The following is a 14,019-nucleotide window of genomic DNA, read 5'->3' as shown; positions in this document are numbered from 1 at the left end:
AGCATGACTGCATTTAATTTACTTTTCACTTAGCACCTTAAACCCTACTTTGAGATGGTGGCTGTGAGTGATGTAGAATTTCTCTAAGAGTGCAATAAAGATGTACAAAACTCAGAAAATAAGGTGAAGAGACATTTAAAACTTTCAACCCAGAATGTGGAAATGCGCAGAGCAACATAATTCAAATAGTGGCACTTTATAACCTTAAAACAGTTTTGTAGGGATGGAAATCCAGGAAAAAGGCATACCACAGCAAAGATCTAAACCGGAATGACGTAGCAATTTAGTTTTTCCTGAAAACAGCAACTGATTAAAGAAACCTAACAAAATATATTTATTGGAAAGAGCCATATATTTGTTACGTGTAATGTTTACTAAATATAAAAAAGTTCCTGTTGCTTAAATGACACATTTAGATGCCTGCATGAGCCACTTGTGATAGAAGCTGCACAGCAACAAACATTTCCGTCATGAAGAAAAAAACCACTAAGTGTCAGAACGTGCGCCACATTGCTTTCAATCACCAGCCACAGCCTATTCTAAACTGACAAAAATGTCACCCATAACTACGCAGTCAGAACCACCTGCACACTATTTATTACCTCATGCCATAATATCCTCTGTTAAGTAGAAATTACAGAGGACATCAGATTCTCTTCCTACTAGGTCTAACACCTTATCATCTTTGCAATGGTCATATGACATTACCTTACATTAGGGCTGAGCTGGAAAGTGTGCTGTGGGAAGTTCTTGTCATTTCTATCTATCTATCTATCTATCTATCTATCTATCTATCTATCTATCTATCTATCTATCTATCTATCTATCTATCTATCTATCTATCTATTATAAAATATTCTAGATACAGAACAGTCAGTTACTTAAATCCCAGTAACAACTGTACACAGACAGACATACATATAATATACACAGTATGTACAGATGCTAGTGGATGCTGGATTTAAACAAAAATGATGGATGAACATACACATGTACAGGATGCACTGTTGCAGTCTCAAACAAGTAAAGATTTGCCAATACAAAGGCACTCTGGGATTTTTTAGGATGCCATGAAGCTTACCTCTTTCTCCAAGTCAATTGGAGGTATACACCTTATCTTGTAAATGTTGCCTATTAGATCTTTCAGCAATTGCACATCTTTCCCATTGCTAGAATTCTTTCCATATTTAAAGTGGTCATTCAGAAGATCAAGGATCTTGGGAAAGACAGCCTTAACGAAGCAGGTTTTGCTCTGCGGCAAATGGGAAATAAAGGAAGCAGTGATGTTAAGATGGTAAGAACTTCATTAATGACACATGTTTACTAACACGGCAGTTTTAAAATGTCAGCAGAAGCAGTGCTACACACATGAGCTGCCTTGGGTAAATCTTAACTCGAATATTGAAATGTACTCACCAACTGGCTTTCTTCTATGAATTTGTATCGGATATTACAGCTGTTTACCAGCTGATTTGCAATCTGAAATAAAAGAAAAAGATGCATTTCTATGTGACATAGAGAAAGTGCACTGCAAAAAATGCATATTCTAAAACTTTGAGAAAAAAACAACTTTAAATGTGAGTTGTTTAGCTTTTATTTAGAAAGCAAATCTGCCAATGGGGCAACCAATATTTACTTGATAAGATTTCTTGAAGTAAGCCAAATAATTGTAAATAGAAATTTTTTGATAAGTCAATAATTCTTACAATAAGGAAAACAAGATTTAATGTCATAATATACTGTAAATACTTTTTACTTGCTTAGATTTAATTTTTTGCAGTGTGACCATGCCAGGGAACAGGAGGAGGGCCACCGTGGTCGTAGGTTTTTGTTACAGCCACCTTTTAAATTAGTGACCAATTACTAATGCTAACTGTAGTGAGAAGTCAAGCAAAATGACACCTTTTATTGGCCAACTAGAAAGATTACAATATGCAAGCATTCGAGCCAACACAGGCCCCTTCTTCAAGCAAGATTTAATACAGAAACTGGAATTCCCTGTGCTTATATAGACACTGAGACAAAAACCTTTAAGTGAGACATCTTCCATCCATTGTCCAACCCGCTATATCCTAACCACAGGGTCACGGGGGTCTGCTGGAGCCAATCCAAGCCAACACAGGGTGCAAGGCAGGAAACAAGCTGTGGGCAGGACACCAGCCCAACGCAGGGCACACACATCAAACACACACTAGAGACAATTTAGAATCGCCAATGCACCTAACCTGCATGTCTTTGGACTGTGGGAGGAAACTGGAGTGCCCGGAGGAAACCCATGCAGACACGGGGAGAACATGCAAACTCCACGCAGGGAGGACCTGGGAAGCATCACCTAACTGCGGGGCAGCAGCACTACCCACTGCGCCACCGTGCCGCTGTGAGACATCTTAGATGTAAAAAATTAATAGACTTAGCTCTCCAAGCTAGGATTCATTCTTTCTAGTTAGCCAATAAAAGGTGTCATTTTGCTTGACTTCTCACTACATCCATAAATGGCTAACACGGTACAACATCCTGATGCTAACTGAAAAGACTTTTCTGACTTTGCAATCTCATTTTTGTTTGACTGCAAATTAAGGAAAAAAAAGAGCAATTAAAGGGTCTGAAAGAGCAAGTCGATTAAAATTACATAAAAGGAAGTATGTTTTAACAGTAGTAACTGGGTACTAATAAAGAAAATGGCTGAAATGAAAACCTGCAGCCAAAGAGGCCTTCCAGCTTCTGAGTTTGACACCACTGCAGGAGAAGGAAGTATGCTCTTCAATTGTGCAAGTTATCTCATTTATCCAATTCACTCTCTTATAAACCTTAATAATATAATATTTTATTCTATTTTATCTTTTATCTCTCTCTCTCAAAAACGACAATTTGTAGATGATAATGTCTATTGAACAAACAAGTATTGCTTGCTAAGCAGAGGCAAGGTACACTGCAACATGTGGCGAAAGGTAGACCAACTCGAACAGAAGCTGGTGTGTGAATGAAGAGGGCCTTCCCCTTGGCCCGCAGTATCTATCTTGGATTCGTGCAAATAAATCGGTACCACAAGTAAACTATTATACTTTGTGCAATGAGAGAATGTTCAAGCAAATTACAGGAAAAGACCCAATCTAATTATCCATTAAGTAGTTCTTTAATGAAATGCGGACAGACAGTCACACGTTAGACTGTGTATATATATATATATATATATATATATATATATATATATATATATATATATATATATATATGCAGTTTTTATAGATAGATAGATAGATAGATAGATAGATAGATAGATAGATAGATAGATAGATAGATAGATAGATAGATAGATAGATAGATAGATAGATAGATAGATAGATATGCTAAATGGTCTGCCAGCCCCAGGTAAAAGTAACGATAAGCAGTATTTCAGTAATTAAATAAACTTCAAGTCTCAAAATGTTTCACTGTTGTCATTATAATGAACACCAAGATGGAAAAACTGAGGCACATCAAAAAACAGTTACACCAAAGAATGGGCAAGTTTGTTTGATATTGGTACTTTCCAAAGCTTGATGTCCCTAGTCACACTTATGCTATTAAAAATTGGCAAGCATACATTTAACACAGCTAATCTTGTGCTCATCTTGAATCTGCCTGGGCTTGTAGAATATATCACAAACCTTTCTGAAACATGTGGCATGTAGCATTCTATGTGATACGTCTCTGTCAGTCAGACATCCAATCCTGCCCATCTTTAGTCAATCTGATGGCTGATATACTGTACTGTGTTACCACCACATCTTTACCTCTAGAATTGCAACACATTGGCCATACCGTACACTGTACAGGTTTAATTTAACATGATGTCTGAAGAAAACAATTATTCAAATTATTTCTGAATTTAGCAGCAAGACAGGTGGGGTTGAAATAAATGTTTTGGGCATGAATTTTGAACTACATCATTGGTCCCAACCCCAATATGAAGTGCAGTCGTGTAATAGTGGTGAAGAATGAAGAAGAACACTCTCTCCCACAAGCACTTTGGCTTGGTAGGGCCTGCCTTTTGTGAAAGTCTTTTGTTTCTTATTTTTTGGGGGAAAGTACTGTAGTTGTACTTTTTTGGATGCATGGGTTTTTCGGTTTTGCTGTCTTGTTAGATCAAAATGTAAAAATCATGCTCTCAAAATTATGTATGAGACCTGACAATTGGCTAATTATTGTCACTATAAAACATGCCAGTGTGGTTTATGTTTACAATGACCCACTGTGAGACCCACTCAGGCTCTACCGCAATTAGACATGAATGAAATTTGGTGGCTGGCTGTCAGAAAAGGGATTGCTGCTGTGTATACCACATGTTTTACATGCGTACAGCTGGAGCACTGAGACCAGTTTTCAGAAATGCTAAAGCTTTCAGGTTCTCTCTTATCACTTTATTAGTCTTCATTGTATATTGTGCCTTTCCATTATAAACATTAAACAGCACAATAAAAGTAATGATATTGTGAGCCACCTGGGGGTGTACACCCTCCCTAACCCGGACACAGACAGGCAGGAGACAGGTTTTGCCACACAACACCTGTTTATTTACAAATAAATAGGGAGTGCTTTACCCTGCTCCCCATTTCAGTTCAGTCCTTTCCTTTCCGCCAGTCCTTCTGTCTTCACTCCTTCTCAGGCTTTGTCCTCTTCCTCCCGACTCAGGCTCCCAAATGGTGGGACTGGCCCCTTTTTATAGGGTACCTGGAAGAACTCCAGGTGCCTAATGAGCTACTTCTGGTTACACTTCCGTGTGTGGCGAAAGTGTGGCCAAATAAGGCCCTGGAAATGTCCATGTGCCCCCTGGCAATGGCCATGGGTTCCAACAGGTGTGAGCCCCCATGCTCATGACCTGTGTCCCTGCTGGAAACCAAGGAGGATGCCCTCTGTTGGCCCGAAAAGGGGAAACTGTCACAAAAATACTCTCTCCCTGGGTCCTTCCACACCGTGGGTATCCTGGTTGGGCAAGAGTTCCGGCCACCCACTACAATACACATGTAGCATGACATAGAAGACTTACCAGACGGTCTAATATGCTGAGGTGCTCTTGCTTCATAGAGTTCCTGCAGGTGTCAGGAACATACGCGAAGGCCAGCGGGAAAAACAGGAGTACTGGTATCCACAGCTTCCCTGCCTGGAATGCAACAAAAAAGAAACAGTAAACCGTGAATGAAGAATAATCAATTGTGCGTTCACTTTCGGTCACTGGAACTGTAATGTACAGCTGCATATCTCCAATACACACAAACTGGCAACACTTTGAATGTAACATCTTCTTCATCTTTCATGTCTTGTTTACTTATCAATGCTTTTATTTTTAACATTTTAGTTTGATGATTCATCTGAAAATATGTAATTACATTTTTTTCCACTTATATTCCTTATTCGGTTAATTCCAGTTAATACTTATCTAATAGAATTTTTAAACCCTTCTCTTATCAAGTAAGTGAGCTGAGGAAACAACAATTACGTTTTTTGTGAATATAACAGTGTGTGGATCTCGATCTGGTTGCATTCTAGTAAGTCAACCAGGGTAGTGCGTGTGTAGTTTGAGCAGATGGCCCTCTAAAACATGAATCTACATTATAAAATCTGCAGTTTTATTAGCACTGCAGTGAGTTTTTTTAAAGAATAACCATAAAAGGAAAAGTTGGACACACTGCAGGTGAACATGTTCCCTTAGGATGTAATTGACACACTAAATAACATTAACAGCATAAGGTTTTGAGAGGAAGATCTTGTCAAACCAATCTTGAACAGAAAACTGAAATAGTAAAAGTAAAGCATACAGCATAATTGAGTTTGACTTTCATAAAGCCTTTGACTGAATTCCGCACCAAAGATTAATTGTGAAACTAGAAGCTGTAGGCATCAGAGGTGACCTACAAGACTGGATCTCAAGTTAATTAACAGGCATGAGACAAAGAGTTCACATAAGAGGAGAAATGGGGTCATCAGTGGAGTTCCTCAAGGGTCTGTTCTGGCACTGTTCATTTTTCTGATTTATATTAATGATATAGATTCTGGTAAAGTTAGTAAACTTGGGTAATTCACAAATGATAATACAATTAGAGAAATGATAGACACTGGTGAGACCGCAAAAACAATTCAAGTTGGCTTGGACAAGCTTCAGAACTGGCCAAATACTTGGAATATGCAGTTTGATGTAGAAGAGTGCATGCAAAGTGCCATAAATATGTAATAGGAATGTCAATTAAAAATATAAGATGGGAGACAATGTCCTACAAGAAGCATCTACTTTAAAGGATTTAGAGATTTATGTTGACACAACATTTTAATCATTTAAACAATAAACAAATAAGATTTTTGGTTAAAAACTGTTCAATATAAAAGAAACAAAGAACGTTATGCTCAGACCTGTTTAGCCTCAAGCAGAGGAAACTGTGTGGGGACCTAATCCAGGTCTTCAAAATCCTCAAGGCATTGGTAAAGTAGATCCAGTAGAATTCCTTCAGTTAAAGAATGAATCATGTACTCGAGGACACCAGTGCAAATTAAGAGGAAGTGCATTTAGGACTGAAGCCACGAATCACTTCTTTATACAAGGTGTTGTTGGACTCTGGAACAAACTACCATGACATGTACAGTAGTTGAAGCAGAAACCTTCACAACCTTTAAGAAGTATCTGGATGTGACACTGGGCAGCTTAGCTATTAACTAAACAAGCGAGCTTGATGGACTGAATGATCCCCTCTTGGTTGTCAAATTTATTTATGTTCCGTTCCCTGCCTGCAGAGTCACTGAGCCATCACGTCATTTCTGAAATCTTTTTTATTTCAATTCAGGGCAAACCAAAGAAAAACACCAAAATGAATAAAATGTTACATTCCTTAATCCCTTAACAGGTAGAAAGACTCCTATGACTTGTTCAGAAGCTCATCGCTGAGCTGACCACTCACTTGGCACTTATGTTAAGGTGACATTCTGAGAGCTGAATTTCATTTTATATTAGACTTTTTTATCCAAAGTGATAGAAAAAATAATACTTTTACAATTATTTCCAAGTTTGTGCAATTCCAGACATGTTGGTGACTTGCTCAAGGTCACCCAGTGAGTCAGCGTTTGGGTTTGAACTGAAAGCCTTCTTTGATGCCAAGTCTGCTCTGTTTGATTAAGATGTGGATGTGGTTTGGCCAGATCTTTCTACTGACTGCTGAACTCCCTGTCTGCAAAAGCATTATCCCAATATCTATCTTTCATTATAATATGCATAGGAAAACACTATTTAAAATTTTGTCTCTTTTAGATACAATCACTTTACAATTCATAAAGTCTTTCGCACTTATTAATGGATCTGAATTATGTATGTGCCATGAAGTCCAATAAGCACACGAATACCGGTCAATATTTAATGGAGGCACACATCCAACATAAGCTTTTTTTGTTTAAATTCTGAGTAAAAAGTTAAAAAAAAAAAGAATTTTCTTTCTTGATAATGCAATTTATGTTTCTATTGTATAAGAATACCAAGAAAACAGGACTGAATGTGCCAAATAATGGAGTTATGTGGTGAAAGAACTGATGGTTCCTATTTTTTATATGTATAAACATAAATGTGTATATACAGCATACTCTCTCTATATATGTAAGAGCCATTTTCCTTGTTCTATAAGATTCATGAATATTTTACTAGATGACAATGCATAATCTATGGGAGGTTCCTATAACCCCCCCATAAGTATAATTGTATTGGTATATTCTTACCATTTCTAACAGCTTTGAGTAAACATCATTCTTCAGTTAGTGACAGCCTTGCCATGAATAAGTTGTGGAAGGCATAAGGTTTTAAACCATGCCAACTGGCCTACGGGCCTTTTGAGTGTGTGAAGTAAATATGTAAGAATAATTTATGTGCTATGCCGTATGTTTAAAGCGTACAGAAGAAGAAGCTAAGAATCTTTAAGCATATAAGAAGTTAAGAATCTTTAAGTAAAGAAGAAGAAGTAAAGAACATTTAAGTGCAGAAATAACTAAAGTTTCTCAAGAAAAGCTAAGTTTAGAAAAGATACATTTTTCCCTTTTTTTCCTTTATTCTTGTGTGATTTATTTTCTTTTAACGTTCACTAAATATTTTAAAACAAACTTTTGGACTGAGAGATTTCTTTTGGCATGCGTTTTACCCGTGCTTGACCAACGCCTTATGCCTCGGCAGCTACTATATATATATATATATATATATATATATATATATATATATATATAATGTATTTATTTTTTATATATACTGTATTTAAATTAGTTTTGGTTGTTTTCTTAAGGCTTGTAATTAAAAAAAAACAATATAAACCTGTGAAGGCTTGTTTTGCTCTTTAAAATTTGTTTAGCAATGGCCAAGTAGCTTTTATATTAAGTATACTTACTTTTATTTGAAATTATTGTAATATTAATCAATGATAATATATAAGTAACTGTGGCATATCTTATATTGTTTTTGTTGATTACTCTTAAGAAAACACCTTGAGTTGCATATAAATGCATGAAGTTATTATTATTAATATGTTTCTAACAGGATTAAGTGAGTGTAACAATAAATGGATGAATTGAAACACAGACTTGCATTTGGAGAAAGGGAGGAAAAATTGTTACGTTTCTTACTTGGGTTTAAATCTATAATGAACTCGAGGTTCTCTGGTGCATTCATGTGTATTTATAGAGCTCACGTTACACATGCCACTTCTCAATTACACTCTAGGTACTTTTGAAACTTACATATCTCATTATCCATTTTTCTTCTCTAGGCTTCCATTTGCTTAACAGATTTTTCTATTGCACTCCAGAAACTCCTAAACCTGAATCAATCCTGAAGGGCCACAGTGGCTGTGAATTTTCATTCCAACTGTTTTCTTAATTAGTGACCCATTTTTGCTGCTAATTAACTTATTTTGCCTCAGTTCGATGGACTTGCTATTTAAGACTCAGCCCCCTTTATTGTTTCTTTTTTCCTTAATTGGCAGCCAAATAATAAAGAGATACAAAACAAGCCAACACAAGACCAGCCACCAGTGTCCATCACACAATATCAGAAAACAAAGAAAGGTTAAGATCTCAGTAATTTTGATCAGTTCTGGTCACAAAAAGCATTTTAACAGTGCTCTTTGGTTCATTGTGTGGCAGGAGTGGCAATGTGCTATCAACGCATGCCCTTAACTTAATCCTTATTCTTATAAAAAAGAAAATAACCATTTTGGAAATGTCTGGTGTGGCAGAATGAGAGCACCAACAAGCTACGAAATTCAGAAATGGGTTTAATTAACAACAAGACTTGGCTTCTAATTAAGAAACTGATTGGAGTGAAATTGACTGGAGTTTGAAGCCTTGACTTAGCTAGTCACCTCTTGGCTCACTTTACGTCTCATTTCAGTTTGGCTGTCCTTTAAGGAAAAAAGAAACATTTCAGAGGGCTGAGTCTTAAAAGCAAGACAATTAACATGAAGGGTAAAGAAGTCAATTACCAGCAGGATGTGGAAGGAAAGAAAACCTGCAGTCACTGCATCCCTCCAGTATCAGAGCTAGACATCCCTTTTTTAGAAGTACAATGTTCTGAAGTTTTCAACGGCCAACATTTTCGGATTTCTGTTGTTCGATTTTTTTGAGCTTGTGTGAATTGTAGCCTTAGTTGCCACACTTAGTGTGGTCTCCTGCTGCTGTAGCCCCTCTGCTTCAAAGTTCAACATGTTCTGCATTCAGAGAGGCTCTTCTGCATACTTTAGTTGTAACAAGTGGCTATCTGTGTTACTTTTATCTTTCTATCTGGCCATTCTCATTTGACTTCCAGCATCAACAAGGCATTTTTACCCAGAGAACTGCCGCTTACTGGATATTTTCCCTTTTTTGGACCATTCTCTGTAAACCCTAGAGATGGTTGCACATGAAAATCCCAGTAGATCAGCAGTTTCCGTCTGGCACCAACACCCATGCCACATTCAAAATCACTTAAATCTCCATTCCTCCCCATTCTAATGCTCGGTTTGGACTTCATCAGGCCTTCTTGACAAAGTCTACATGCCTAAATGCATTGAGTTGCTGCCATGTGATTGGCTGATTAGATACTTTTGTAAAAAAGGAGTTGAACTGGTGCACCTAATCAAGTGACTGGTTAGTGTGTATGTGTATATATGTAGCACTGTATATATATATATATATATATATATATATATATATATATACTGAAATGACTGTTACAAATTTATATATGATATTTTTATACATATAAATGAATGTTACTCACAACCAAAGTCTACATTAATTACATTATTTTAAACAGAAAGCAAATGCTATATGTATAAAATATGATTTAAAAATTGAATATTTAGTTTCTGAAAGACTTCTGTAATCCATTATGATTTATCAAAGTGAGCCATGAGATCACAGATATAATGCACTGCTAGCATGTTAAGAGCTATGTAACTGTAAAAGCAATAAGTAGTTGCATATGGCTAATGAATACCTGCCTTAAAATACCCTGTAGACCTTTTCCTCTTGAAAGCAGTGCTGAAGGGCCAGAAGTCTGAATAAGATGAAGAGGTGAAACGTTCTGGATGGAGGATTGCAAAAATATTTTGAAAAATGATGTGCGCTTCACTATGGGTGTATTGCTGAAGAAGGTGCTGACACTGAATAATACATTGTGTAAAAACTTGCATTCTAAATGTAATAATAGTTGTGCTAAATGCATACTTTTGTCAATACTATAACTCTTTTACAGTTTACAATACAGCATGATGAAATATTTTACATAATCGCAAAGAGGATGCAGGCAGATAAACTGATATGAAGGGGCTTGCACAGTATACCAAATGTGACATTGGTCTGAACCTGTGACCTCTTCTAAACTAGAAGGCCAACTGCCTTTTTCCTTTGAAGGTTAGATTCTATAGTTAAGGTAAAAAAAATACTTCATGTATTAAATGACTTTGAGAAGTAGCACAGTAGCAATATAGATGCATTAGTTACATTTACTGTATGTAGCACTTTTCTAGACATTCAGAGCACTTTATATAACAGTAAGGAGCCTCTTCATCCGCCCCTAATGTGCAGCACCCGCCTGGATTCATTCTTGCACCATTATGCTCACCTCACATTAGCTATGAGGTGAGAGAAATAGTTAGCTAATTAGAAAGAGAGGATGATAAGGGGGCCAGAATGGACAAGGCCGTGATGGGCCAGGCCCGAGCGTTAGGGTACACCCTACTCTTTTCAAAGGATGCCCAGGGATATTTTATGACCGCAGAGAGTCAGGGCCTCATTTCTACATCTCATCCAAAGTGCTGCACCATTTTTACAGTACAGTGTCACCTTTACAGGACTGGGACATTGGGATCAACACACAAACCATTAGATAAGTGCTTCATGCTGGCCTCACCAACACCTTTTCTAGCAGCAAACATGCTTTTCCTATTTGGACTCCCATCTAATCACTGACCAGGCCCAAGCATGTGAATTACCTGTTCCGTAGTGCAGGTGGTATGACAATTCATATAAAAAGAAAAAGAGCAACCCACAGGCCACCTGACCAAGCCTCCACCATGACACGGACACAAAGCACTGCAGCAGTCTTTTTGGTTTCGCTGCCTCGCCCTCATTCTCAGGATTCTTCAACTCTGCTAGCAGCTGTAGTCAGACACAGCTGGCTCCCATTCCAAGAGCAGATAATTCTTATCCAGCACCAGGCACTAACAGCATCTGCTTTCAACATCATGAGACATCCCATTAGGCACACGCAAAGGGCTGGAGGAATGTTATTAGCTTTAATAAAAAAAGATTAAAAAAAAAAGCTCAATAACTTCTTCCACTTCTTTGTGGATCTCATGATCGGGTTGAAGAGGAGCTAAAAGTGAAAGCATCTTCCATGGTGTTTTCATCAAATAGGCATTAACTGAATCCTCTTTAGGAGTCTGTCGGTAATGTTAGCAATCAATAACTCCCTACCCGCCAAGTGCAGAGTTATTTGTCGTTGCCTTCAGTCACTGAGCTCATGGTTCCGCTCACAGTATGTTCTTTAAAGTCATAAACATCTCCTTTTAGGGCTCTTTTAGTCCATGAGGTAAAAATATTTTTGCCTTTAACTACTGACAGTGGATTTCATTCATATAGCTTTACAGCACATTGCTGCATACTCTGATTAAGACCAAGAGTGGTACAGAATTTATGCATTCGAGGCTCAGTGGATCTCATCCAAAGTAATACTAATAATTTCTAGGAGTATCTGTGCCTTCAAGGGAGATTGATTTAGTCTTGCCCAAACAAGAGCAGTAATTCTTACATTCAGATAGTTAAATAGCATGCCAAGTTCCCATAGTTGTATAATCTCTTCACATCCCTCTTTTGTTTATTCTGTACTAAATATGAATTTCTTGGCTTATGCTATGCGTGCACGTACTAAATAAGTGGCACATTTTTTTTAATACTAGGGTGACACTTTCAGGGCTATAATGAGATCCAGATCCATTTCAGAAATAATCTCTTCTTTTTCTCTCAGTTTCCATTTGATCCACCATGAAACATGGACTCTCTACCACTGTGTGCCAGTTATGGGAAAAAAAAAAAAATAGCCTGAAGGGTCTCCAGCTTGGACGCCCACCACTTGGTCTTTTTCCCAAATCAACTGCCCCGGGTAATTATTGGTGTTATGTGTAAGAGAGCTACTCTTCTGATGAAGATGAGCAGCTAAACTGCAAATGAGTGTTTCTTTCAAGACTAAAGCAAAATAATGGTTTCCTGAGAAATAAAAAACAAATAGTCTGGATATGCCACTCTAATTTTGGGTGTTCATAAGAAATGTAATGATTTAAATCATGAGGTAAAGTTACATAATAAGCATGAATAGTTGCATCATATGTTTGAAAGTCTAAATATTCTTGACTGCAATATAAAAAATCAAAAATAACATCATATTCTTAATCACTGACCTTGAAAAAGTCTAAAATGACACCCCACTAGTTTCACATTTGTTATTTTTAACATTCTGGGAATGGCTCATTGATAAGATGAATCACTAATAAAGAATCAGATGTCAAAAATAATATCACTTTTGTGATCAGCGACCTCAAAAAAACATATAACGAAACTCCACATGCCTTTATTACCAATCCCCATTGTTTCAAAGTTTTGTGAAAATAAGTAGTAACTTTGAACTCTTGTATCCCATTAGGGGTGAACTCCTGGGCTGGCCGGGGTGGCATGTGTAATAACTAGATATCAAGATGAGTCTAACAGTATGTCATATGTGAGAGTTTTCTTGTGCTGGTGAGTCAGGAGTCACCGGACAAAGAAAACAGAAATGATTTCAAAACTTTCATAACTAATTGTTGTGAACACAAAATTGAAAACAAAGGGTAAACTCTTCTGAATGCTGAAATTTGTTGTTCATAGGGCGTAATCGCAAATGTTGTCAATAAAAAAACTATAATGGTTTGTTCACCAAAATTCAAAGCCAATAACCAGAGCCAAAACACGAAGAGTCGAGACGAAAGAGCAAGAGTCAGAACCAGAATACTGAAAATGAGATTTGCAAAAGCAGTTGTTCACTAATTGAATCCATCTCTTGGAAAAAGGATTTTGTGCTATTGTAATGTAATTTATCAGCTTGTAGCAGGAATGAAGTTCCCAGCAATCAGCCCAGAATGCCTAACAACCCAACTTTCAAAATGGTGTTAAAATCCAAATCAAAAAAATTAAATCCAAACTCATGTATGAAAGTAAAATGCACAAACTAAACTTTCAGAATACAAAATTCTCATAATGTACAAAAAAAATATTCAAAGCACATGAAGTTTTCTAAGCAGTAAAAACAGATTTCCCAGTTCTCTACAAGGACATCTTTGTTGTAATTTAGGTTTGCCTGAAAAAACTGTTGTGGATGAAAGCGCAGAATCTGTAAAGTTTGATTTCAGTGTCATATGGTACAGCAATCTGTAAGCTAGAGGGCTAAAAACAATAGACACTGATATATCAGGCACATAATAAAGATGAGCAGAGGGATAAATATTATAC

The 14,019-nt window shown here is 37.0% G+C and overlaps 1 protein-coding gene across 1 annotated transcript in view; it reads right to left on the bottom strand.

Moving 5' to 3' along the window:
• csf1a (colony stimulating factor 1a (macrophage)) overlaps positions 1-14,019 on the bottom strand; it is a 90,459-nt gene that overhangs the window by 35,366 nt on the left and 41,074 nt on the right. The window contains exons 2-4 of the mRNA XM_039749196.1: positions 5,027-5,140; positions 1,417-1,479; positions 1,082-1,252 (exon numbers count right to left, since the gene is read on the bottom strand). Of these exons, the coding sequence (XP_039605130.1) occupies positions 1,082-1,252; positions 1,417-1,479; positions 5,027-5,140 (348 nt within the window). The remainder of the gene's footprint in view (positions 1-1,081; positions 1,253-1,416; positions 1,480-5,026; positions 5,141-14,019) is intronic.

This window comes from Polypterus senegalus, chromosome 3, assembly GCF_016835505.1.
Source record: "Polypterus senegalus isolate Bchr_013 chromosome 3, ASM1683550v1, whole genome shotgun sequence".
In the NCBI taxonomy this organism is placed as follows: domain Eukaryota; kingdom Metazoa; phylum Chordata; class Cladistia; order Polypteriformes; family Polypteridae; genus Polypterus; species Polypterus senegalus.
This window is presented reverse-complemented; position numbering and strand designations above follow the sequence as displayed.